The sequence below is a fragment of the Gigantopelta aegis genome, chromosome 4, assembly GCF_016097555.1.
Source record: "Gigantopelta aegis isolate Gae_Host chromosome 4, Gae_host_genome, whole genome shotgun sequence".
Lineage (NCBI taxonomy): Eukaryota > Metazoa > Mollusca > Gastropoda > Neomphalida > Peltospiridae > Gigantopelta > Gigantopelta aegis.
In genome coordinates this window covers 117,294,475-117,318,907 of record NC_054702.1, presented here as the reverse complement: position 1 = coordinate 117,318,907, position 24,433 = coordinate 117,294,475, and the positions used below count along the sequence as shown (strand labels likewise).

Below are 24,433 nucleotides of genomic sequence, written 5' to 3'. Positions count from 1 at the left end.
ACTGACAAACAAGGAGTTTGTACACTACTATACCCGGTAGAGGTGGGGCAATACTATCTATATTAAGGAATCTACTGACAAACAAGGAGTTTGTACACTACTATACCCGGTACAGAGGTGGGGCAATACTATCTATATTAAGGAATCTACTGACAAACAAGGAGTTTGTACACTACTATACCCGGTACAGAGGTGGGGCAATACTATCTATATTAAGGAATCTACTGACAAACAAGGAGTTTGTACACTACTATACCCGGTACAGAGGTGGGGCAATACTATCTATATTAAGGAATCTACTGACAAACAAGGAGTTTGTACACTACTATACCCGGTACAGAGGTGGGGCAATACTATCTATATTAAGGAATCTATTGACAAACAAGGAGTTTGTACACTACTATACCCGGTACAGAGGTGGGGCAATACTATCTATATTAAGGAATCTACTGACAAACAAGGAGTTTGTACACTACTATACCCGGTACAGAGGTGGGGCAATACTATCTATATTAAGGAATCTACTGACAAACAAGGAGTTTGTACACTACTATACCCGGTACAGAGGTGGGGCAATACTATCTATATTAAGGAATCTACTGACAAACAAGGAGTTTGTACACTACTATACCCGGTACAGAGGTGGGGCAATACTATCTATATTAAGGAATCTACTGACAAACAAGGAGTTTGTACACTACTATACCCGGTACAGAGGTGGGGCAATACTATCTATATTAAGGAATCTACTGACAAACAAGGAGTTTGTACACTACTATACCCGGTACAGAGGTGGGGCAATACTATCTATATTAAGGAATCTATTGACAAACAAAGAGTTTGTACACTACTATACCCGGTACAGAGGTGGGGCAATACTATCTATATTAAGGAATCTATTGACAAACAAGGAGTTTGTACACTACTATACCTGGTACAGAGGTGGGGCAATACTATCTACATTAAGGAATCTATTGACAAGCAATACTGATTTTTATGATGTTACCATAATATATTTTACACCTTTAATTACTGGTACCTACTTTGTTGTCAAGAAAATCACAAGTCGACTCGGTTTAATAAAAAAATATTTATTGTGCTGTACATGGATGAACCAATTTATTTTGTGGAACAGAGAAGATGCTAGTAAATACTGTTTAGACAATGATCAGTTTCAAGAACTATGCATGGACTTCACAATTCGAAAATAGTTGACATACATGAAATAAATATTAAAAACATATCAACACTTTCTACATCAGTTATTGCAATCATATTCTGGAGCACAAAATAAATTGATCCTGTTACAATGTTAGAGTCAAAGTTTAATCTAGCACACAGTGTGACATGTGATCCCAGACTGAGACGATGAAAGTAACAGTAAACTGAGTGAAAGTCAACATGAAACCAGGTTAAAGTCAAAGTGTGATCTAGGACACAGTGTGACAGAATGAGATGATGAAAGTAACAGTAAACTGAGTGAAAGCCAACATGAAACCTGGTTAAAGTCAAAGTGTGATCTAGGACACTGTGTGAAATGTGATCCCAGACTGAGACAATGAAAGTTACAGTAAACTGAGTGAAAGCCAACATGAAACCAGGTTAAAGTCAAAGTGTGATCTAGGACACTGTGTGACAGAATGAGACGATGAAAATAACCAGAAAATAACCAGAAAATAAATAGAACTCTTGATGGACCACAACTAGAGACATATTATGCATGGTGACTCACACACTCGAATAAATTACATTCTCTACATTTATGTTTACAACTCTAATAAATGTCAACACTTGCAATGATGCACACTACACAAAAACATACACAAGTATTTAACTTCACATTCAATACAGTATGTCATATGCGACGATGGCAACTTTGACGTTTGTGTTACAATGAAGTATGATTATGAAGCAAATAATGCCAGATTTAATAGTTTTAAAAAATCTTTTCATGAGGGCAAGAGTTCCTCCCGTTTACCCATAAATGTTTATTTAAAAAATGTTTTATGAATAGTAGGGTTATGGGTCGGTTTTATGGTTAATGTGGTATGGTTTTGTCCAGCATGTTTATATTTTGTAATCCAATATCACCACACAATTCAATACACCAAACGGGGTGGAGGGTGGACAATTTATTTTGTGTATATAGTCTTTCTAATTATCTAATGTCTGTAGTATCTCAAACCATTTCATTTCACAAAATACATTTTCGTACAATCTGAATGCTTGGGAGGTAAAACCCAGTTTGGAATGCTACATAGAGGGCTGAATTTATAAATAATATTTTCATAACTACCTGCATTTACAGTACTTAAACACCTGCATTTACAGTACTTAAACACCTGCATTTACAGTACTTAAACACCTGCAGTTTAAAAAACACAGGCTTCATTAATTCGGACCTCATATTAAACGTACACACACAAAAATAATAAGTATTTACTATTAATGTGTGTGTGTGCTCGTGTGCGCGTGTGTGTGTGCAGAAGACCTAACCTAAATTTCCCAAACCATAATGTGTGGGTTTTTTTTTTACTAAATTAAGTTGAGTTGAGTTGAGGGGTTAAGTGGACAGACAGACTTGATAATTTGTGTTTCATCGAGTTGAGGTGTCAAGTGGACAGACAGACTTGATGAATTGTGTTTCATTGAGTTGAGGTGTCAAGTGGACAGACTTGATGATTTGTGTTTCATTGAGTTGACATGTCAAGTGGACAGACAGACTTGATGATTTGTGTTTCACTGAGTTGAGGTGTCAAGTGGACGGACAGACTTGATGATTTGTGTTTCACTGAGGTTATTACGTAGATCTATTTCCCCATCATGCACTGTCCATGAGATCGAGTAGATTGTCTCCCTTGTCCTGTGAATTGCTGTCCTCCACAGCGAGTTCTCCCAGAATCTGACTCAGCTGAGCACACTGAACTTTCTACAAAACAATCACAAATAACACTTTACTTCACACACATGGCACATCACAAATAACACTTTACTTCACACACGTGGCACATCACAAATAATACTTTACTTCACACATGTGGCACATCACAAATAACACTTTACTTCACACAAGTGGCACATCACAAATAACACTTTACTTCACACACGTGGCACATCACAAATAACACTTTACTTCACACACGTGGCACATCACAAATAACACTTTACTTCACACACGTGGCACATCACAAATAACACTTTACTTCACACACGTGGCACATCACAAATAACACTTTACTTCACACACGTGGCACATCACAAATAACACTTTACTTCACACACGTGGCACATCACAAATAACACTTTACTTCACACGTGGCACATCACAAATAACACTTTACTTCACACACGTGGCACATCACAAATAACACTTTACTTCACACACGTGGCACATCACACATAATACTTTACTTCACACACGTGGCACATCACAAATAACACTTTACTTCACACATGTGGCACATCACAAACAACACTTTACTTCACACACGTGGCACATCACAAATAACACTTTACTTCACACACATGGCACATCACAAATAATACTTTACTTCACACATGTGGCACATCACAAATAACACTTTACTTCACACACGTGGCACATCACAAATAACACTTTACTTCACACACGTGGCACATCACAAATAACACTTTACTTCACACATGTGGCACATCACAAATAACACTTTACTTCACACACGTGGCACATCACAAATAACACTTTACTTCACACAAGTGGCACATCACAAATTACACTTCACACTCGTGGCAAATCACACTTTACTTCACACAAGTGGCACATCACAAATAACACTTTACTTCACACATGTGGCACATCATAAATAATACTTTACTTCACACATGTGGCACATCACAAATAACACTTTACTTCACACATGTGGCACATCACAAATAACACTTTACTTCACACATGTGGCACATAAAAACAGATACATTTTCTTATTATTGTTTTTCTGTATGTAGCTCTAATAAGTAATATCTGGAATAATTTGACATCAGTAGTGTCATAAAGGCATTGCCCACAAAAGATTCATTTTGACACATCCCCTCCCCCCCCCCCCCCCCCCCCCCCCAGTCTCCCCCTCTCCCAATAACAGCATAACAGCAATACATTTATGTTATAGTAAAAACAAATATGAGGCCTTGAATGGGTTAATGTTAGGGTTAATCATTAAGTATTGTGTACTGGAACATGTCACCTAACTCTCTATTTGAAACAAACAGTAAATATGTACTGTCTTTATAATGAATTAACCAACCAGAGGTAAGTACAAACAGTAAATATATACTGTCTTTATAATGAATTGACCAACCAGAGGTAAATACAAACAGTAAATATGTACTGTCTTTATAATGAATGAACCAACCGGAGGTAAATACAAACAGTAAATACATGTATGTACTGTCTTTATAATGAATTGACCAACCAGAGGTAAGTACAAACAGTAAATATGTACTGTCTTTATAATGAATTGACCAACCAGAGGTAAATACAAACAGTAAATATGTACTGTCTTTATAATGAATGAACCAACCGGAGGTAAATACAAACAGTAAATACATGTATGTACTGTCTTTATAATGAATTGACCAACCAGAGGTAAATACAAACAGTAAATATGTACTGTCTTTATAATGAATTGACCAACCAGAGGTAAATACAAACAGTAAATATGTACTGTCTTTATAATGAATTGACCAACCAGAGGTAAATATAAATAGTAAATATGTACTGTATTTATAATGAATTGACCAACCACAGGTAAATACAAACAGTAAATACATGTATGTACTGTCTTTATAATGAATTGACCAACCAGAGGTAAATACAAACAGTAAATATGTACTGTATTTATAATGAATTGACCAACCAGAGGTAAATACAAACAGTAAATACATGTATGTACTGTCTTTATAATGAATTGACCAACCAGAGGTAAATATAAATAGTAAATATGTACTGTCTTTATAATGAATTGACCAACCAGAGGTAAATACAAACAGTAGGTAAATACAAACAGTAAATATGTACTGTCTTTATAATGAATTGACCAACCACAGGTAAATACAAACAGTAAATATGTACTGTATTTATAATGAATTGACCAACCAGAGGTAAATACAAACAGTAAATACATGTATGTACTGTCTTTATAATGAATTGACCAACCAGAGGTAAATATAAATAGTAAATATGTACTGTCTTTATAATGAATTGACCAACCAGAGGTAAATACAAACAGTAAATATGTACTGTCTTTATAATGAATTGACCAACCAGAGGTAAATACAAACAGTAAATATGTACTGTCTTTATAATGAATTGACCAACCAGAGGTAAATACAAACAGTAAATATGTACTGTCTTTATAATGAATTGACCCACCAGAGGTAAATACAAACAGTAAATATGTACTGTCTTTATAATGAATTGACCAACCAGAGGTAAATATAAACAGTAAATATGTACTGTCTTTATAATGAATTGACCAACCAGAGGTAAATACAAATAGTAAATATATGTACTGTCTTTATAATGAATTGACCAACCAGAGGTAAATACAAACAGTAAATATGTACTGTCTTTATAATGAATTGACCAACCAGAGGTAAATACAAACAGTAAATATGTACTGTCTTTATAATGAATTGACCAACCAGAGGTAAGTACAAACAGTAAATATGTACTGTCTTTATAATGAAGTAACCAACCAGAGGTAAATACAAACATTTACTGTCTTTATAATGAATTGACCAACCAGAGGTAAATACAAACAGTAAATATGTACTGTCTTTATAATGAATTGACCAACCAGAGGTAAATACAAACAGTAAATATGTACTGTCTTTATAATGAATTGACCAACCAGAGGTAAATACAAACAGTAAATATGTACTGTCTTTATAATGAATTGACCAACCAGAGGTAAATACAAACAGTAAATATGTACTGTCTTTATAATGAATTGACCAACCAGAGGTAAATACAAACAGTAAATATGTACTGTCTTTATAATGAATTGACCAACCAGAGGTAAATACAAACAGTAAATATGTACTGTATTTATAATGAATTGACCAACCAGAGGTAAATACAAACAGTAAATATGTACTGTCTTTATAATGAATTGACCAACCAGAGGTAAATATAAATAGTAAATATGTACTGTCTTTATAATGAATTGACCCACCAGAGGTAAATACAAACAGTAAATATGTACTGTCTTTATAATGAATTGACCCACCAGAGGTAAATACAAACAGTAAATATGTACTGTATTTATAATGAATTGACCAACCAGAGGTAAATACAAACAGTAAATATGTACTGTCTTTATAATGAATTGACCAACCAGAGGTAAATACAAACAGTAAATATGTACTGTCTTTATAATGAATTGACCAACCGGAGGTAAATACAAACAGTAAATATGTACTGTCTTTATAATGAATTGACCAACCAGAGGTAAATACAAACAGTAAATATGTACTGTCTTTATAATGAATTGACCCACCATAGGTAAATACAAACATTTACTGTCTTTATAATGAATTGACCAACCAGAGGTAAATACAAACAGTAAATATGTACTGTCTTTATAATGAATTGACCCACCAGAGGTAAATACAAACAGTAAATATGTACTGTATTTATAATGAATTGACCAACCAGAGGTAAATACAAACAGTAAATATGTACTGTCTTTATAATGAATTGACCAACCAGAGGTAAATACAAACAGTAAATATGTACTGTCTTTGTTATGAATTGACCAACCACAGGTAAATACAAACAGTAAATACATGTATGTACTGTCTTTATAATGAATTGACCAACCAGAGGTAAATATAAATAGTAAATATGTACTGTCTTTATAATGAATTGACCAACCAGAGGTAAATACAAACAGTAAATATGTACTGTCTTTATAATGAATTGACCAACCAGAGGTAAATATAAATAGTAAATATGTACTGTCTTTATAATGAATTGACCAACCAGAGGTAAATACAAACAGTAAATATGTACTGTCTTTATAATGAATTGACCAACCAGAGGTAAATATAAATAGTAAATATGTACTGTCTTTATAATGAATTGACCCACCAGAGGTAAATACAAACAGTAAATATGTACTGTCTTTATAATGAATTGACCAACCACAGGTAAATACAAACAGTAAATATGTACTGTCTTTATAATGAATTGACCAACCACAGGTAAATACAAACAGTAAATATGTACTGTCTTTATAATGAATTAACCCACCATAGGTAAATACAAATATGGGCACTAGCTCATGTTGTGTAAAAAAGAAAATCACCATAAGCATACATATCATATAATTGATGTGTTACATCAGAAAAATTATTTATTTCCAAAATACAAGTCAGTATTACAGATCCATACTATTTACTCACTATATTTCTTTCCAAAATACAAGTCAGTATTACAGATCCATACTATTTACTCACTATATTTCTTTCCAAAATACAAGTCAGTATTACAGATCCATACTATTTACTCACTATATTTCTTTCCAAAATACAAGTCAGTATTACAGATCCATACTATTTACTCATTATATTTCTTTTCTTTAATGACTAGAGCACATTGATTAAGTAATCACTGGCTATTGGATTTCCAACATATGGAAATTGTGACAGTAACTGCAATGGATCAGGCAGGACAGCACATACCATGCTTTTTTAATACAACAGTTGTGGGACACCGGTTGATCTAGGAAAAAGCCAATAAAAAAAAGGATTTTTTTAAATACAGTGTATATAGATACAGCTAGAACACATATACAAACCTTGGATGCGTCAATTTTCACTACTTGTGACTCTGCCATCTCAACAGGTTTTATTTTGGCTGCTTCTCTGCAATATAGAGCATCAAATAAAGTTAGCTATGTTCAGTATTGAGAAAACATCCAACATGACTAGAGGTAGTCAAGTGTATCTAACTGTCCGTAGAAATAAGTGTTGGTCAATATGAGTAGTTATATGATAAAGAGCAGTTGGTGTTCTGTCAAATATCGTTTACAACTTACTGAATGAGTATATAACCACAGGACACAAGTGATGTTTGTACACTAGGATGTGAAATGGCTGACTTCACAAGATGTCAATGAAACATGAAGTTTCTATCATAAAGCTAACATCAGTCAACCTCTGCTGCCAAGAAGTCCACTGATGTCAATGAAACATGAAGTTTCTATCATAAAGCTAACATCAGTCAACCTCTGCTGCCAAGAAGTCCACTGATGTCAATGAAACATGAAGTTTCTATCATAAAGCTAACATCAGTCAACCTCTGTTGCCAAGAAGTCCACTGATGTCAATGAAACATGAAGTTTCTATCATAAAGCTAACATCAGTCAACCTCTGCTGCCAAGAAGTCCACTGATGTCAATGAAACATGAAGTTTCTATCATAAAGCTAACATCAGTCAACCTCTGTTGCCAAGAAGTCCACTGATGTCAATGAAACATGAAGTTTCTATCATAAAGCTAACATCAGTCAACCTCTGTTGCCAAGAAGTCCACTGATGTCAATGAAACATGAAGTTTCTATCATAAAGCTAACATCAGTCAACCTCTGCTGCCAAGAAGTCCACTGAAAGTACAATTTTAGTGATGATATATTTTGATATTTCATTAAATGTTATATAATCGAAGAATTAACAGTCATCAAAGTAAATTCATGTTAGTTGTGTATTAACAGTCATCAAAGTAAATTCATCTTAGTTGAGTATTAACAGTCATCAAAGTAAATTCATGTTAGTTGAGTATTAACAGTCATCAAAGTAAATTCATGTTAGTTGAGTATTAACAGTCATCAAAGTAAATTCATGTTAGTTGAGTATTAACAGTCATCAAAGTAAATTCATGTTAGTTGAGTATTAACAGTCATCAAAGTAAATTCATGTTAGTTGTGTATTAACAGTCATCAAAGTAAATTCATGTTAGTTGAGTATTAACAGTCATCAAAGTAAATTCATGTTAGTTGTGTATTAACAGTCATCAAAGTAAATTCATGTTAGTTGAGTATTAACAGTCATCAAAGTAAATTCATGTTAGTTGAGTATTAACAGTCATCAAAGTAAATTCATGTTAGTTGAATGTGAGACTAACTCTTCTTCCGCGTCCGTGTTGAAGAGGTTGAGGCGGAAATCATGTTTCTTGGTGACGTTGGCGCCGATCAGCTGACACAACAGTTCAAGGTGAGCCTTTGCCATCGGGTCGGGAATGGCAGAATCCTGAAATAAAGAGTCATCCATAAAAACAGCAGCAAATATTACATACAATTTGAATAATAAGTTAAACAAGAATTCTGTGGAATTAAATGTCTGGCCTACCATAACATTTTCTGGTGCACTGTGATGAACATCGACAGATTCATCTGTAAACCACGTTTCACTCACCTAGGACGTACAGGCACTGAGACGATCATAGGCAGATTCATCTGTAAATCAAGTTCCACTCACCCAGGATGTACAGACATCGACAGTCCCATCCTCGTCAAACGTCCTACAAAACAACACATCTCTTACACCACCCTCCCCATCCTTGTCAAACAACACATCTCGTACTACTAAAACAACACATGATCCCATCCTTGTCAAACGTCCTACAAAACAACACATCTCTTACACCACCTCTTACCGTCCAACAGGAACCTTCTTACCACATCCCATCCTGGTCAACGTCCTACAGCCACACATCTCTTACACCACCCTCCCATCCTTGTCAAACGTCCTACAAAACAACACATATCACATCTCTTACACCACCTCCCCATCCTTGTCAAAAGTCCTACAAAACAACACATCTCTTACACCACCTTCCCATCCTCATCAAACGTCCTACAAAACAACACATCTCTTACACCACCTTCCCATCCTCGTCAAATGTCCTACAAAGCAACACATCTCTTACACCACCCTCCCATCCTTGTCAAACGTCCAACAAAACAACACATCTCTTACACCTCCCTCCCATCCTCGTCAAACGTCCTACAAAACAACACATCTCTTACACCACCCTCCCATCCTTGTCAAACAACACATCTCGTACACCACCTTCCCATCCTTGTCAAACGTCCTACAAAACAACACATCTCTTACACCACCTTCCCATCCACATCAAACGTCCTACAAAACAACACATCTCTTACACCACCTTCCCATCCTCGTCAAACATCACATCTCTTACACCACCTTCCCATCCTTGTCAAACGTTCTACAAAACAACACATCTCTTACACCACCTTCCCATCCTCGTCAAACGTCCTACAAAACACATCTCTTACACCACCCTCCCATCCTTGTCAAACAACACATCTCTTACACCACCTCCCCATCCTTGTCAAACGTCCTACAAAACAACACATCTCTTACACCACCTTCCCATCCTCATCAAACGTCCTACAAAACAACACATCTCTTACATCACCTTCCCATCCTTTTCAAACATCACATCTCTTACCCCACCCTCCCATCCTCGTCAAACGTCCTACAAAACAACACATCTCTTACACCACCTTGCCATCCTCGTCAAATGTCCTACAAAACAACACATCTCTTACACCACCCTCCCATCCTCGTCAAACGTCCTATAAAACAACACATCTCTTACAGGGTGTATACTACCAAATCAAATCAAATCCAATAGACGACAATAGTAACATATGTGGCTAAAACTCCTACCTGCAACGTATCAATCGACATAAACGCCACGGATATAAATACTACCACCCCTCACCCTTAAAGCGAATCACAAAAAAGTGGGTGTCAAGCTGCTCATTTCTGAGATAATGGGTAGCGTCTATGACTACCCTAGTTCCGCACAAAATTTGAGTACTTTTTTTTACAGGTACCCCATACATGTTCCAAGCACAAGGCTACTTGACACAGTGGTACTAGATGAAATAAAATTGCATACATTTTTAGCCCAGATGAAACTACAACCAACACACTCACATTTATATAACCAATCACAGGACTTGTGGTGTTCACTTCTCTATCAAAAATTGGGTGCACCTCCAACTCTGACCCAGCCGGAAGTTATTTGGTTTAGTACTACCTACACCACCTTCCCATCCTACAAAACAACACATCTCTTACACCACCTTCCCATCCTCGTCAAATGTCCTACAAAACAACACATCTCTTACACCACCTTCCCATCCTCGTCAAACGTCCTACAAAACAACACATCTCTTACACCACCCTCCCATCCTCGTCAAAAGTCCTACAAAACAACACATCTCTTACACCACCCTCCCATCCTACAAAACAACACATCTCTTACACCACCTTCCCATCCTCGTCAAATGTCCTACAAAACAACACATCTCTTACACCACCTTCCCATCCTCGTCAAACGTCCTACAAAACAACACATCTCTTACACCACCCTCCCATCCTCGTCAAAAGTCCTACAAAACAACACATCTCTTACACCACCCTCCCATCCTACAAAACAACACATCTCTTACACCACCTTCCCATTCTCGTCAAACATCCTACAAAACAACACATCTCTTACACCACCTTCCCATCCTCGTCAAACATCACATCTCTTACACCACCCTCCCATCCTTGTCAAACGTCCTACAAAACAACACATCTCTTACACCACCTTCCCATTCTCGTCAAACGTCCTACAAAACAACACATCTCTTACACCACCTTCCCATCCTCGTCAAACGTCCTACAAAACATCACATTTCTTACACCACCCTCCCATCCTCGTCAAGCGTCCTACAAAACAACACACATCTCTTACACCACCTTCGCATCCTCGTCAAACGTCCTACAATACAACACACATCTCTTACACCACCTTCCCATCCTCGTCAAACGTCCTACAAAACATCACATTTCTTACACCACCCTCCCCTCCTCGTCAAGCGTCCTACAAAACAACACACATCTCTTACACCACCTTCCCATCCTCGTCAAACGTCCTACAAAACAACACATCTCTTACACCACCCTCCCATCCTTGTCAAACAACACATCTCGTACACCACCTTCCCATCCTTGTCAAACGTCCTACAAAACAACACATCTCTTACACCACCTTCCCATCCACATCAAACGTCCTACAAAACAACACATCTCTTACACCACCTTCCCATCCTCGTCAAACATCACATCTCTTACACCACCTTCCCATCCTTGTCAAACGTCCTACAAAACAACACATCTCTTACACCACCTTCCCATCCTCGTCAAACGTCCTACAAAACACATCTCTTACACCACCCTCCCATCCTTGTCAAACAACACATCTCTTACACCACCTCCCCATCCTTGTCAAAAGTCCTACAAAACAACACATCTCGTACACCACCTTCCCATCCTTGTCAAACGTCCTACAAAACAACACATCTCTTACACCACCTTCCCATCCATCATCAAACGTCCTACAAAACAACACATCTCTTACACCACCTTCCCATCCTCGTCAAACATCACATCTCTTACACCACCTTCCCATCCTTGTCAAACGTCCTACAAAACAACACATCTCTTACACCACCTTCCCATCCTCGTCAAACGTCCTACAAAACAACACATCTCTTACACCACCTTCCCATCCTCGTCAAACGTCCTACAAAACACATCTCTTACACCACCCTCCCATCCTTGTCAAACAACACATCTCTTACACCACCTCCCCATCCTTGTCAAACGTCCTACAAAACAACACATCTCTTACACCACCTTCCCATCCTCATCAAACGTCCTACAAAACAACACATCTCTTACACCACCTTCCCATCCTCGTCAAATGTCCTACAAAGCAACACATCTCTTACACCACCCTCCCATCCTTGTCAAACGTCCAACAAAACAACACATCTCTTACACCACCCTCCCATCCTCATCAAACGTCCTACAAAACAACACATCTCTTACACCACCCTCCCATCCTCGTCAAACGTCCTACAAAACATCACATCTCTTACACCACCTTCCCATCCTCATCAAACGTCCTACAAAACAACACATCTCTTACACCCACCTTCCCATCCTCGTCAAACATCGTTTAGTGGACATAACTACAAATCTCTTACACCACCTTCCCATCAAAATTGTCAAACGTTCTACAAAACAACACATCTCTTGACGAACCGGCCATTGTTGTTCTGAACTTTGTCTTTGAGGAAGATGGACACCTACAAGAAATCGTAGAAAGGTTGAGAGGATGATAACCCAGGCCAGATTTCAACACACTCAGTTCCATAAATGAGTACTTCAGTCTGTATCACTTACTCAAACAGAATCCAGCATCAATACACAGCATACTTTCAGACAGATAAAACTAACACAAACTCAGTAAAACTGAACAGGGCCCGTGCTTATAAAACTTTTAGAGTCCAGACTCAATCTCTAATGACGTCACACGCATACAATTTGTATGGCGTTGCCATGACGTTCATGTCTCAGACTCTATTTGAGTCTCGAGTTCAGACTCTAAAAGATTTATAAGCACCAGACCAGATCTATTATACTTTCATGTAAGCTTTGAGTATATCATCTGTGTAAACAACTGACTTTCTAAACTTGCTTCAGATGAATTGGTATATATATAATTATACAATGAAATTCTATATATTAGTTTTTAATGACAGGAGAGTCACGTAATTGGTCACTGTCTAAGGTATCAGCTTGAGAAGGTCAGATGAAAGGGAGAATACTGCTAAACGAAATCTTGTTACATTTATTATTCTTAAACTGACATTTTAGAGATATTCTCCACACGTCACAGAGAATAACGAGTACACCTACTCTGATGTGCATGTCTTGGAAGAAGCTGAGTAAAGTCTGTCTGACCAGGCTGAACTCTCCGGTGGACATCGGAACAAACGTCTGGAATACACAAATACACACATAACTACCAATAAATAACAAGAGTCACATCACACTTTGTTGTCCAGTAAAACCCTTCATAACTAGTCAACCATGGGACCAAGGAGTATCTGGTTTACAGAAGTACTGTACTGATATTTAAAAAAGTATATATAAAAATATATGTTTCCACTGAAACCACCTTAAAATTTTAAATTACATAAAAATATTTTAAATAGTCGACGTTTCGTTAGTCTAAAAACCAACATCCTGAGGAGAATAAACAAAGTGCTGGGCATATAACCAGTAAGGTATAAAATAGAGAATGCCAGCTTGGAAGTTAAAAACACAAAAGCTAGGTAAGAAAACAGGAGCTGACCAATAGCATAACAATAAAATTATAGAACAAAAGAGTATAAAAAGTCTTAGTTGTTAAAGCAGTAGGGCTGTACTCATTGAGGCCATTGGGGTGAACAGTATTCAGTTTATGTATCCAAATAGATTCTGAAAGGTCTAACTTAGCTTGGTCTCTGTTAACTTGCTGTAAAAGAACACAACTGTAATCATGGTGTTGTAAATTGAAATGAGGGGCCACATGGGGAGCTTTATCTTTTTTATTATATTTAATGTTATGTCTGTGACCAGAAAGTCGTTTACTGAATGTTTGAATGGTCTGTCCAACATACTGTATTTGGCAAATACTGATATTTAAAAAAGGACTGAAAACCATCCGATTTGGAGGGAACTCTGGTTTATCGAGGGATTTCACTGTAATCAGCAAATCTTGGTGATTAGTCACTTACATCCAAACTTGGCAAAGCATTCAAATGATACTTAGTTCAGGACACACACCACAAAGTTAAACAACAAAGAGGTTAACTTTAAAAGTGTAAAATAATATGCCCACTTACTAGATGAACATATATGCATGTGTGTATGCATGCATAACAGTGAATTAATATCTAGTGTGGTTATGCCCACTTACTAGATGAACATATATGCATGTGTGTATGCATGCATAACAGTGAATTAATATCTAGTGTGGTTATGCCCACTTACTAGATGAACATATATGCATGTGTGTATGCATGCATAACAGTGAATTAATATCTAGTGTGGTTATGCCCACTTACTGGATGAACATATATGCATGTGTGTATGCATGCATACCATGTGAATTAATATCTAGTGTGGTTATGCCCACTTACTAGATGAACATATATGCATGTGTGTATGCATGCATAAACAGTGAATTAATATCTAGTGTGGTTATGCCCACTTACTGGATGAACATATATGCATGTGTGTATGCATGCATACCATGTGAATTAATATCTAGTGTGGTTTTGCCCACTTACTAGATGAACATATATGCATGTGTGTATGCATGCATAACAGTGAATTAATATCTAGTGTGGTTATGCCCACTTACTAGATGAACATATATGCATGTGTGTATGCATGCATAACATATTAATTAATATCTAGTGTGGTTATGCCCACTTACTAGATGAACATATATGCATGTGTGTATGCATGCATAAAATGTGAATTAATATCTAGTGTGGTTATGCCCACTTACTGGATAAACATATATGCATGTGTGTATGCATGCATAACATGTGAATTAATTTAATATCTAGTGTGGTTATGCCCACTTACTGGATGAACATATATGCATGTGTGTATGCATGCATAACATGTGAATTAATATCTAGTGTGGTTATGCCCACTTACTAGATGAACATATATGCATACATTCTGTCATTAACACCAGGGACTGTTCCCTAGGTTAAGAGTGCTGACGACAGATAAGATGAAATGGACAATTGTGTTTTACCTGTATCAACAGTGAATAGACATTATCCACTTGTTACCTTAAAATGATGGGCAATAGTGTTTTACCTGTATCAACAGTTAATAAACATTATCCACTTGTTGTCTTAACCCGTTTCCTGCCGTTGACGTGTATACACAGACCTTCTTTTCTAATGGGCGCGAGCACTAACACGTCCGTCAACCCCCGTCAACTCAATCAGATGGGCGCGAAATAATGCGCCCCTAAATTGAACAAATCACGCTTGTTTTTTTGTTTGTTTTTAACTCTGCCATTTTAATTGTTTATTGAATCCAATCCACAGCGCCACAAACCTTTCCATTCTGTTCACAATGAACTTCCTAGAATACATTTTATAAATTGAAACACGATTGGTTGGTTATCTTTACACTGAGCCAATCAGCTAGGAGTTCACTTATTATTAAGATCTCGTCGGTTTTGTTTTGTTTTGTTTTGTTTAATTTTGTACAATGCAGGTAATGATTGCAAAATTTATTTTACACTGTTGTCGTTTTGATCACGTGCAGAAAAAATAATAGGTGCGTTGTCCAATAATTCTATGATATGTATAATGTTTATACGTTGATATCACAGTAAATGCGTATACCAACAACAAACGAATTTAGTAAAGCAGGTTTTGTTTTTGTTAATAGCATAGCGATGTACTCCAGACATTTCTACTTTCTGTTTCACGATACTGCCACGTGATTTAAAGCCAAGAAGATTGATCTTGGTAGAGTCAGATTTCAAATACATGTGATCGGTCGACGGGCACCTGAAACAAACACACCTATTTAATTTCAACTCATTAATTCCAATTTACCGAGTGTAAAGCATGTATATTTTAAAATTAAATTTACATTAGGTTTGTTTGTTTGTTTTTGTTTTGTTTAATGGGTTGCTATGATTCGAGTGTATAATAAATGACGTCTTAACCGAAAATGAAAGCTAATCCTGTTTGTAAAAAAATATATTTATAAAAATTGTAGTAAGATATATTTGGGTAGAAAACAATAGATGTTGACATTTTCTCTGTTATGACAGTTTTTTTTTTTTTAGGTTTTTTTTTTGGGGGAGGGGGGGGTTAAATAAAGAATTTGCAGGTACATAACATGTATATTATGATATCATAATAAATGTGATAACCCTGTGCCATGGGGTTGTTACACTTTTACATTCAGTTCACAGGTTTGTGTCCATGGAGAAATCATATCATTCTGCGATGAAAATCAAAATTATTGTACTTGTTTTAAATAAAACAGAATAAGCACAAACAAATCAGTTTCAATTCCTTATTCATAAATAGTCAACAGATTATCATGATTCAGAAAAAATAGAAAGAAAGAAAGAAAGGTTTTATTTAACGATGCACTCAGCACATTTTATTTACGGTTATATGGCGTCGGACATATGGTTAAGGACCACACAGATATTGAGAGAGGAAACCCGCTGTCGCCACTTCATGGGCTACTCTTTTCGATTAGCAGCAAGGGATCTTTTATATGCACCATCCCACAGACAGGGTAGTACATACCACGGCCTTTGATATACCAGTCGTGGTGCACTGGCTGGAACGAGAAATAGTCCAATGGGCAATCATGATTCAGAATTGTAATGCAACATGATATGCATATAATACATAAGAAATCGATAAATATTGTGTTCATGGTGTTTCTTTTTCTTGTGTAAGACTGCAATGGCCCATTCCTTCATCTTTGAGAATAACCATCATATTAGTTAAATTAGGATATTTATTTTGAAAACACAAAACATTAACCCTTAAGATATTTAATTTAGAAATCATTATTCCTCAAACTTAATCATGTTCATGGGTGCAATTCCTCCCGGTCTCTTGCCTCTAATTCTGATTATTTTGAGGGATGCGATTTCCCCCCTCTGCATTTTGAGGTGTGTGATTTCCACATCCCCCCCCCCCCCCCCTCGTAAGCATTTTGAGGAGTGCGATTTTTTAGCACTCCTGGGTTTTTCAAAAATGAAGGTCTGTATACACGTCAAGTGCCATCACAATGACGTCACTTTGCATTGTTTTCATTTAAAAATTGTTTTCTAAATTAATTATTGACATTTTTGTCAAAAACAAAGTAAGAAAATGTCAATAAATAGTCTTAGAATGACACATCCAAATATTTGCTAAACTGTTGCTGTACATCTTATGTTTTTTGGAAAACAAAAATGACCCGTCAAATGGCGCGTGCTATTGTTTGTTATTATTTCTTGTTTTTTGGTAGCGGTTTCTTTTATCTCTACAAAGTTGTCATAATATACTATTATATATGAACTACATTATGACAGTTGCATTAAAATAGAACAAGTATCACTTTTAATTCCTAAAAAAAAGGTACAAACATAATCAAACAGTCATCGAAAAGCGCCATTTCCCTATTTCTATTTATAAACAACAGGTCATGTGACAGCACATTTCCCGCCATACAATTTGGCAGCAGTAGTACACATTGCTTGCATGTGTTGCTAACTGTTTCCATTAATAATTACAACGTTGTTACTTATACTACAGCAGACGATATTCTAACTAGCTGTGTTGACTATATGATCGAATACGTACATGTGCTCGGTGTTCGTTGTTGTTTTGTTGTGTGGTGTTTTTCTGCCAATCACAAAACATTCTCGTTGTGTGTCACACATAATTATGTGGCGCCACCGGTTTTTTGTTTAATTATGGAAATAGATTAAAGCATGTACTATACTGTACCAGTCGCGGATCCAAGAATTGTGTGTGTTTGTGTGTGGGGGGGAGGCGCTGTGCATGGCTTTTTATGAATAAGTTACTGTATATAAGCAGTGAATGCTTTGTAATTATGTTTGTATGGTTGTATGGTGCATGACAATTTTTAAAAAATCAGGCATGTGTGCTGGGATTTTAGGTGGGGGTGTCTGGAATGCGAAGTTTATAGGGGATTTCAGTCATGCTCCGCCGGAATATGTATTGAATTTGTTTTTTTAATCTGCTCGAGCAGGGACCGGAAAGGGGGGTGGGGGTCGGTCGACTTATTCCCTGTACACACATTTGCAAATGTTATAAAGATAAATTAATCATCATGAGGTAAACTGTAGTTATGTTGGATCTATTGTATTTTGATAAATTTATTAGTACCAAAATCTAAAATTCGGGAAATATGACCGAGACATTCGGGCAAATTGAGCTGGCCTGAAACCTTTTCACCATGTACTAGTATTTCCAACATTTCTCCCACAATACTAGTTGTAATTAAATGCATGTAAAAATGTGTAGTGCTTCGTTTGAAACCCTATATTATATATAGCTGGTTGGGAACGCTAAAACTAATAAATGTTGTTTCTTAGTTGGTGGTATATTCGTTTAATTTGGGCACAAATTAGCCTGCCCTTCTCCCTCTCCCACCCCTACAAAACAAAACGGGATGCCGTACGCTTATGATTAGTACATCAGGCCTGTATGGTACCAATTAATGTGGATGCGCCGGGGGTATACACACCCTCACCGCGAGGTCCCATTTTTTTCCACGCAACAGTTATCAACCGTTTTTTTAGAACATCGACATGGTCCTTTTTCGTGTTATGCAACACGCCAAAATAATTGTGCGGTAACTATATGGACCTATATAAAATGTGAAAATTATAGTAGGTTTGTATTCTGAAAAAAATTAGCCGTCTACTTAATTGTTTCTTTAAATCAATCACTATGCTTAATAAATCACAGCATACACTTAAATTAAAAGAAAAATAGTAGTGTTTTATTCATGTTTTCTTAATTATTAATGAAAAAATTGTATATTGAAATTTGCAAAAAGAATGCGGCAGGATAAGGGTTAAAATGATAGACAAGTGTGTTTTACCTGTATCAGCAGTGAGTAGACATTATCCACTTGTTGTCTTAAAATGATGGACAAGTGTGTTTTACCTGTATCAGCAGTGAGTAGACATTATCCACTTGTTGTCTTAAAATGATGGACAAGTGTGTTTTACCTGTATCAGCAGTGAGTAGACATTATTCACTTGTTGTCTTAAAATGATGGACAAGTGTGTTTTACCTGTATCAGCAGTGAGTAGACATTATCCACTTGTTGTCTGATGGTGGCACTGCTTTCTACATAGCTGCGTATCGCATCCATGTGGTTGAACGTGATGAGGAGAATATCATTGGGTCGCAGGGCGAGAGAAACCTGATACTTGAACGCCATGGTCATCAGGTCATACAGCTAGAATGGAACAAACACAATAAATTATAGACCTGTGCCACTACAACCAGTGTGATCAGTAATATTACATTAACAGTACAGACATGAGAACAGAACAAAATGTTATTTTAATGGAACAAGGATACCGTCAAAAAAAAAAATAAAAAATGCAGGTAAACGATTTTGTGTTGGGTAACCCATTAAGACTCCTGTATGTAACGATGTTCTACATTTAATACATGCATGTAAAATGGGTTACACTAAACTAACACATTTGCAATGAGTGGGGACGAAATTGGTTCAATTTTCTAAGACTAAAGGCAATGTCACAAGATACGAGTGCCTTGTATGAAAATAACGGATTGTGAAAAGACCAACATTGGTATTTCATCTGAATCATTGCTTGCTATGAAATCTGCTATTTTTGTGACTTGTCACATTTCGATGAGAGAAGTCTGAGAACTGTGATGAACACCTACTTTGTCCATACTGGCCGCATTGAGCCTCATGATAGAAGCATGAGCAATACGATCAAACATTGTTCGCATCGCCTTCTTCGAATACAACGTCTGTGGCTTGAAGAGTTCTTCCATAAAGCGTTTATTGAACATTGTCTGAACAATGTCATGGAGCACTGAAAAACAAAAATAAACACCTGCACACAAGCATTTATTACTATGAATTATAATTCATACTGGATTGAGTTTAAAACAAAACTATCTTTATTCACAGTGTTGTTTAGTCAACTAGATTTTGTTCTTACATTTAAAAAATCTTCCTCATGCAAGTCTAGTTCTGCCACTTGCCACATTCGCCAATTGCGAATTTTGACAATTGGTGAACTTTATTTTCATTTGACAGGGGAAAAATGTGTTATAATTCATATTTTGTTGGAAAATAGCTTATAGGCAACATTTTCTGATCAGCCAGAGTTAGCCCTGCCACAAGCAAACTCAAGGTGAACCAAAAATCACTTGATCTCCTTAAAGCCACACACCCTAGTTCCATCCAGCGAAAATAAATTATAATTTGGTTAATCTACAAACCTGTAACACACTTAGATCACGTTTTTATCAAATGGAGTGAAAAAGCAGGTTTTATATCGATAAATACCATGGGAATCCCCATGTCCCAATTGCTTGAAATAATTTTGAAAGTTAGTATTCTGATGTCACCAGTAGATGTCGCTCGAAGCACAACAATGCCTACGTCATGACAAATTTCACAGACTTGGGGTGCGTTTCTTTCACCTCTCCTGTTCTGTCCTGGTTGTATCCCCTCTCCAGATATCGTAAGACTTAGCAAAATTATTGGTTTTAAGGGTTTGTAACATTTTGTATTGGGACACTTACTTGTCTGAACTTTATTGTTACTGAAAATGTTCACGAACTGTGAAGAAAAATCTCACAAATGAACAAAAAAAAGTAAAGTTTGTTTTATTTAACGACGCCGCTAGAGCACATTGATTTTTAATCTTATCATCGGCTATTGGACGTCAAACATATGGTCATTCTGACACTGTTTTTAGAGGAAACCCGCTGTCGCCACATAGGCTACTCTTTTTTACGACAGGCAGCAAGGGATCTTTTATTTGCGCTTCCCACAGGCAGGATAGCACAAACCATGGCCTTTGTTGAACCAGTTATGGATCACTGGTCGGTGCAAGTGGTTTACACCTACCCATTGAGCCTTGCGGAGCACTCACTCAGGGTTTGGAGTCGGTATCTCGATTAAAAATCCCATGCCTCGACTGGGATCCGAACCCAGTACCTACCAGCCTGTAGACCGATGGCCTGCCACGACGCCACCGAGGCCGGTCTCACAAATGAACAACAACAAATCGGATGTTGATTGCGCGAACCGTGCACGAGAAAACAAACCGAACCAAAATGATAACGGTCACGTGATATACCAACGTCTGTGACATTGAAATGGAAATATCCCCTCTAAAAATAGATTAGACCTTGTCTGCTCAACGGTTTTTTCCCGGACGTGCGTGCGATTTATGAAATACGAAAAATGCATTTTGTGGCATTACAAAAACCAGGATTACCAAAAAACACTTCAGGTGAATGGAAATGTATATTCTAAATAATAAACGGTAAGTAAAGTGCAATTTTATTTGTGAAAAAATGGGTTTAATAGTGAAAAACAACGCTGTAATGGTTAACAACTAGCCGTAACTAGGGTGTGTCCCTTTAAATGATGCCAGGTGAGCAATCACATGAAATTTTGAATGAAATTCATTAAAACCTTTATTGCAATCAATTAATTTGAAGTTTTTAAAAACTTTCCATGTGAATGTGGAAGGGGCCGGAGTGATCATTCACCTTTTCTGGTGAAAACTGCTTAAACATGGCACAGTTTAGTAGCTTAGGGCAACTACTTCACAACTGCTTTCCACAATCAATGATTGAACTTTCAGTTACAGTGTACAATGAGGGAATAGCTGTTAATTGTTGTATCAAGCCTGAATCTACTTTTTGAGGAAAACTTATGATCTTTTATTCCTATATTTTAAACAGACATGGGTGAACATTGCATTAAACACTACAAACAACGTAGTGCTAGGGTCTGGATTCGAACTCCAGACCATCGGGACTGTAGCCGAGCACTGTATCCACAGGGCCGTACCCTGACCAAAATCCATGGGGGGGCACTAAATTTTATAAATAATTTTTAACATACTATAAAGATTAAACATTTCTATGCTATTACTGGAGATATATAAAAAAATAAAAAAAGGACAAGATTCTCAGGGGGGGCAGCTGCCCCCCCTGCCCCCCCAGAGGGTACGGCCCTGATCCACTCGGCCACACATTGGATCAACAAGTAAGACTGCATTTTAATACTTATAAATCTAGGGGTACTGATTTTCCGCAATCGCGGAATTGCGGACAGAATGGTGCAATTTGTATTTTCTCCTGAGTTGTAAAACAAAATGCCAACTTTAGTGGTCAATTTATTTATTTGTCAATATACATACATTTTTTTCTACTTAATTGATAATTTGAACCATCTTAGCACAACTAAAGATGTTACTCTACCAAAAAATGTAAACACACGTTTCCGAACATTGTTGGCCACCATTTTGTTTATATCACTCAGCTCTGTTCGGTTTTATTCAGTAGGGGGCGGGATGTAACCCAGTGGTAAAGCATTCACTTGATGCGCGGTCGGTCTAGGATCGATCCCTGTCGGTGGACCCATTGGGCTATTTCTCGTTCCAGCCAGTGCTCCATGACTGGTTAACAAAGGCTGTGGTATGTACTATCCTGTCTGTGGGATGGTGCATGTAAAAGATCCCTTGCTGCTAATAGAAAAGAATAGCCTATGAAGTGGCGACAGTGGGTTTCATCTCTCACTATCTGTGTGGTCCTTAACCATTGTCTGATGCCATATAACCATAAATAAAACAAATGTGTTGAGTGCGTTGTTAAATAAAACATTTCCTTTCCTTCCTTATTCAGTAGGGTAAATTCCTAGGCTGCGTTCGATTGAATTTGGATCCTGATGAAAGATGACTCAACCAATGAAAATACGGTTTCACCCTTTATATATAATATCCGTCGTATTTCGTACCATTATATTAAATAAATATATCAGTGTACTTCTTTATATCAAGGAAGAATGTTTATTAAATACCACTAAAAATGCATAGCAGTCCAAAAGCCTTACCTGACTATTTCTGAAGATATAAACACAATTTTAGTTCAGTAAACGGAAAACACAATTTTCATAAGCAGAAAATCAACACCCTTATAAATCTAGGGTGTATGTTGACGGAATGAACTGAGCGTCTATGGAATAAAACAAACCTTTAGTCCCATAATGCTTCGTTGTGTTTTCTGTGCTATATTTCTACCAAAAGCACCCTTGTGGAGGAAATTTTTATACAGAATACTCAAAATGTATGTTTCAAAGGCAAAACGTAAGTTACTGGATTACAAAACATAAACATTATGTTGCTTTTATAGAACAAAATGTTTGAAAAGGTATTGTATATAACTAACCCTAACCCTAAACTTACACTAATTCTAACAAATATTGTCAAGGGGGTGCAGGTGGAAATCAAACCTAAAGCTTGACAACCATATAGCTAAAAAAAAGGAAAAAAATATGAAAGAGGCATTACTGACATAACTTAGGGCTTACAATTTTAGGACAGAGTTTTATCTAATTTTATTTAAAATTTAAAAAAGAAAGAAAAGAAAAAGCCACACCTTTTTTTGCTTTTTCGTCTGCAATATTCTGTGCCCTTAAACGTTGATCAAGAATATACATCATTTCTCCACCAAGATTAATGAACAACAGAGGCAAAGTTTTTAATGACATTGTAAGTTTGGCGTGTAAAATTATAAGATTTAAATTAAAAATTCACAAATTTGACTTCACTGCACTTGCCGACTTTCGTTGTTGTCGTTAGATGCAAATAGATTGGTTTTGTACGTACACTTTTGTTCACATTTTGCGAATAATATTAACAAAACCAGTGAACTTTGATGACAGCCT

At 36.7% G+C, this 24,433-nt stretch overlaps 1 protein-coding gene across 1 annotated transcript; it reads right to left on the bottom strand.

The window, feature by feature from the left end:
• Positions 1-1,075: 1,075 nt before the first annotated feature.
• LOC121370222 (protein OSCP1-like) lies at positions 1,076-24,348 on the bottom strand. Its single transcript, XM_041495344.1, has 10 exons — positions 24,145-24,348; positions 20,401-20,555; positions 19,775-19,942; positions 13,829-13,909; positions 13,148-13,215; positions 11,817-11,843; positions 10,427-10,453; positions 9,162-9,404; positions 7,839-7,905; positions 1,076-2,929 (listed from the first exon to the last, which is right to left on the bottom strand). The coding sequence occupies exons 1-10, from the start codon at positions 24,254-24,256 to the stop codon at positions 2,822-2,824; spliced, it is 1,056 nt and encodes a 351-aa protein (XP_041351278.1). The 5' UTR covers positions 24,257-24,348; the 3' UTR covers positions 1,076-2,821.
• Positions 24,349-24,433: the final 85 nt, after the last annotated feature.

Bases quoted from the DNA above. Each gene is read 5' to 3' on its own strand.
- LOC121370222 (XM_041495344.1), bottom strand. From the start codon at position 24,256: ATGTCATTAAAAACTTTGCCTCTGTTGTTCATTAATCTTGGTGGAGAA. The intron at 13,910-19,774 runs GTAAAACACACT...TGTGTATTCCAG, and splicing joins TCTACTCACTGCTGATACAG to ACGTTTGTTCCGATGTCCAC. The intron at 10,454-11,816 runs GTAAGAGATGTG...GTTGTTTTGTAG, and splicing joins GACGAGGATGCGAAGGTGGT to GACGTTTGATGAGGATGGGA.